The sequence below is a fragment of the Apium graveolens genome, chromosome 8 (assembly GCF_009905375.1).
Source record: "Apium graveolens cultivar Ventura chromosome 8, ASM990537v1, whole genome shotgun sequence".
Lineage (NCBI taxonomy): Eukaryota > Viridiplantae > Streptophyta > Magnoliopsida > Apiales > Apiaceae > Apium > Apium graveolens.
The window spans coordinates 34,614,053-34,615,980 of NC_133654.1; the positions used below are offsets into that span (position 1 = coordinate 34,614,053).

General features: G+C 43.0%; 1 protein-coding gene across 1 annotated transcript; it reads left to right on the forward strand.

Annotated features, from left to right (window-relative positions):
- Positions 1 to 553: 553 nt before the first annotated feature.
- On the forward strand, positions 554 to 1,102 carry LOC141679476 (uncharacterized). Its single transcript, XM_074485971.1, has 2 exons — positions 554 to 640; positions 740 to 1,102. Exons 1-2 carry the CDS (start codon positions 554 to 556, stop codon positions 1,100 to 1,102), a joined length of 450 nt encoding a protein of 149 aa, XP_074342072.1.
- Positions 1,103 to 1,928: the final 826 nt, after the last annotated feature.

The window sequence follows — 1,928 nt, forward strand, 5'->3', positions numbered from 1 at the left end:
GAAGGTTCTACATGAGGTGAAGTGGTATCGATGGGATGAGCCGTTCTTGTTTAGACAGGGAGCTGGCCAGATTATTAGATGATGCATTCCGTATAGTGAGACTGAGGGAATCTTACGAGACTGTCATTCTACTGTGTATGGTGGACATTATGGTGGAGAGAAGACAACTGCTCGTATCCTTCAAGCAGGATTCTTCTTGGCTACTTTGTTTAAGGATGCTGATTAGTTCATTTCGAGATGTGATCGCTGTCAATGAGTTGGTAATATAACCAAGAGAGACGAGATGCCTCTTAATATGATGCTCGAAGTTGAGATTTTTGATGTTTGGGGAATCGACTTCATGGGGCCATTTGTCTCGTCCGGCAATAATCAGTATATTCTTTTAGCGGTTGATTATGTGTCTAAATGGGTCGAGCTTAAAGCGTTACCGACCAATGATGCTAAGGTGGTGATTAACTTTCTTCATAAGAAGAAATTCACGCGTTTTCGCATTCCGAGAGTCATAATCAGTGATGAGGGATCGCATTTCTACAATCACAAGTTCACTGCATTGATGGAGAAGTATCACGTGAATCATCGTATTGCCACAGCTTACCATCCTCAAACTAATGGGGAGATTAAACGTATCTTAGAGAAGGTGGTGAGTCCATCAAGAAAAGATTGGTCTTTGAAGCTAGATGAAGCTGTTTGGGCATATAGAACAACATTCAAGACTCCTCTGGATATGTCTCCTTTCCAGTTGATGTATGGGAAGGCATGTCATTTGCCTGCAGAGTTGGAGCATAAAGCATATTGGGCTTTGAAGAAGCCAAATCTTGACTTGGAAGCTGCTGGAGAGAAAATAATGCTTCAACTAAATGAACTCGAGGAGTTTCGACTACAGGCTTATGACAATAACAAAGTGTACAAGGAGAAAGTTAAGAGATGGCATGATAGGAGATTAGTGCGCAAGTCTTTTGTGCCATGTCAGAAGGTTCTATTGTACAACTCCCGTCTTCGACTTTTTTCGGGAAACCTTAAGTCGATGTGGTTAAGGCCATTCACGATCAAAATTATGTTTCCACATGGAGCTGTGGAAATTTTTGATACGCATTCGGATTAAGCGTTCAAGGTGAATGGGCAGAGATTAAAGCATTACTATGGAGATACGGCGAACCGTGAGGTGGTGAGCGTTGTTCTTTCAATATCTTGAATCCGAGATTTCACGTCAAGCTAGAGACGTAAACCAAGCACTTCGTGGAAGGCAACCCATGTATTTTGTATAGTACGTCGACAAAGAACAAAAAAGCAAAAAAAAATCAGTTTTACAGAAGCACTGGTGCACCCGCTTCAGAAGCGGGGCTGCTGCGCGGAAATGTGAGGAACACGGCACGCCCGCGCGGGTATGCGGGGCGGCCGCGCGGAAGTTCTGGAAAAGAAAAAAGGGGAAAACAGAAAAATTTAAAACAAAAACACCCCAGCCCAAATTTGAACCCTAATCCTCCCCTAATTCCTTTCCTAAACAACTCTAAACCCTACCATTTCCCTCACATATCCTATATATACATACACATCTCTTATATATATATACATTTTCTTATTCTCTCAAAACCCTAGTTTTTCATATCCGGTACTTACACACAAAATCCTTATTGTTCTCATGGCTAGTTCTTCGCATGTTCTACGGGAGGAAGGGGATGGTTCTGGGCTTGGTGATGCGCAGTTCAGGAGATTGGCCAGACGCATGGATGCGATGCACAACATGTACAGTCATTTTGCGGGAGACTTGACACAAGCTTTGGGAACTATTTTCCGAGCCATTGGTGTTGAGGTTGATTGGCCGGTGTTTGGTGCTCATTCTGTGTACCCACCACCTGATACTCTACCCGAGGAAGGTGATATGTATGACGACTAGGTATGCCTGAAATCCTTATTATTTCCTTCAATGA

Coding starts and splice junctions, on each gene's coding strand:
- LOC141679476 (XM_074485971.1), top strand. CDS start 554: ATGGAGAAGTATCACGTGAATCATCGTATTGCCACAGCTTACCATCCT. Junction 641..739: donor AACGTATCTTAGAGAAGGTG/GTGAGTCCATCA, acceptor TCTCCTTTCCAG/TTGATGTATGGGAAGGCATG.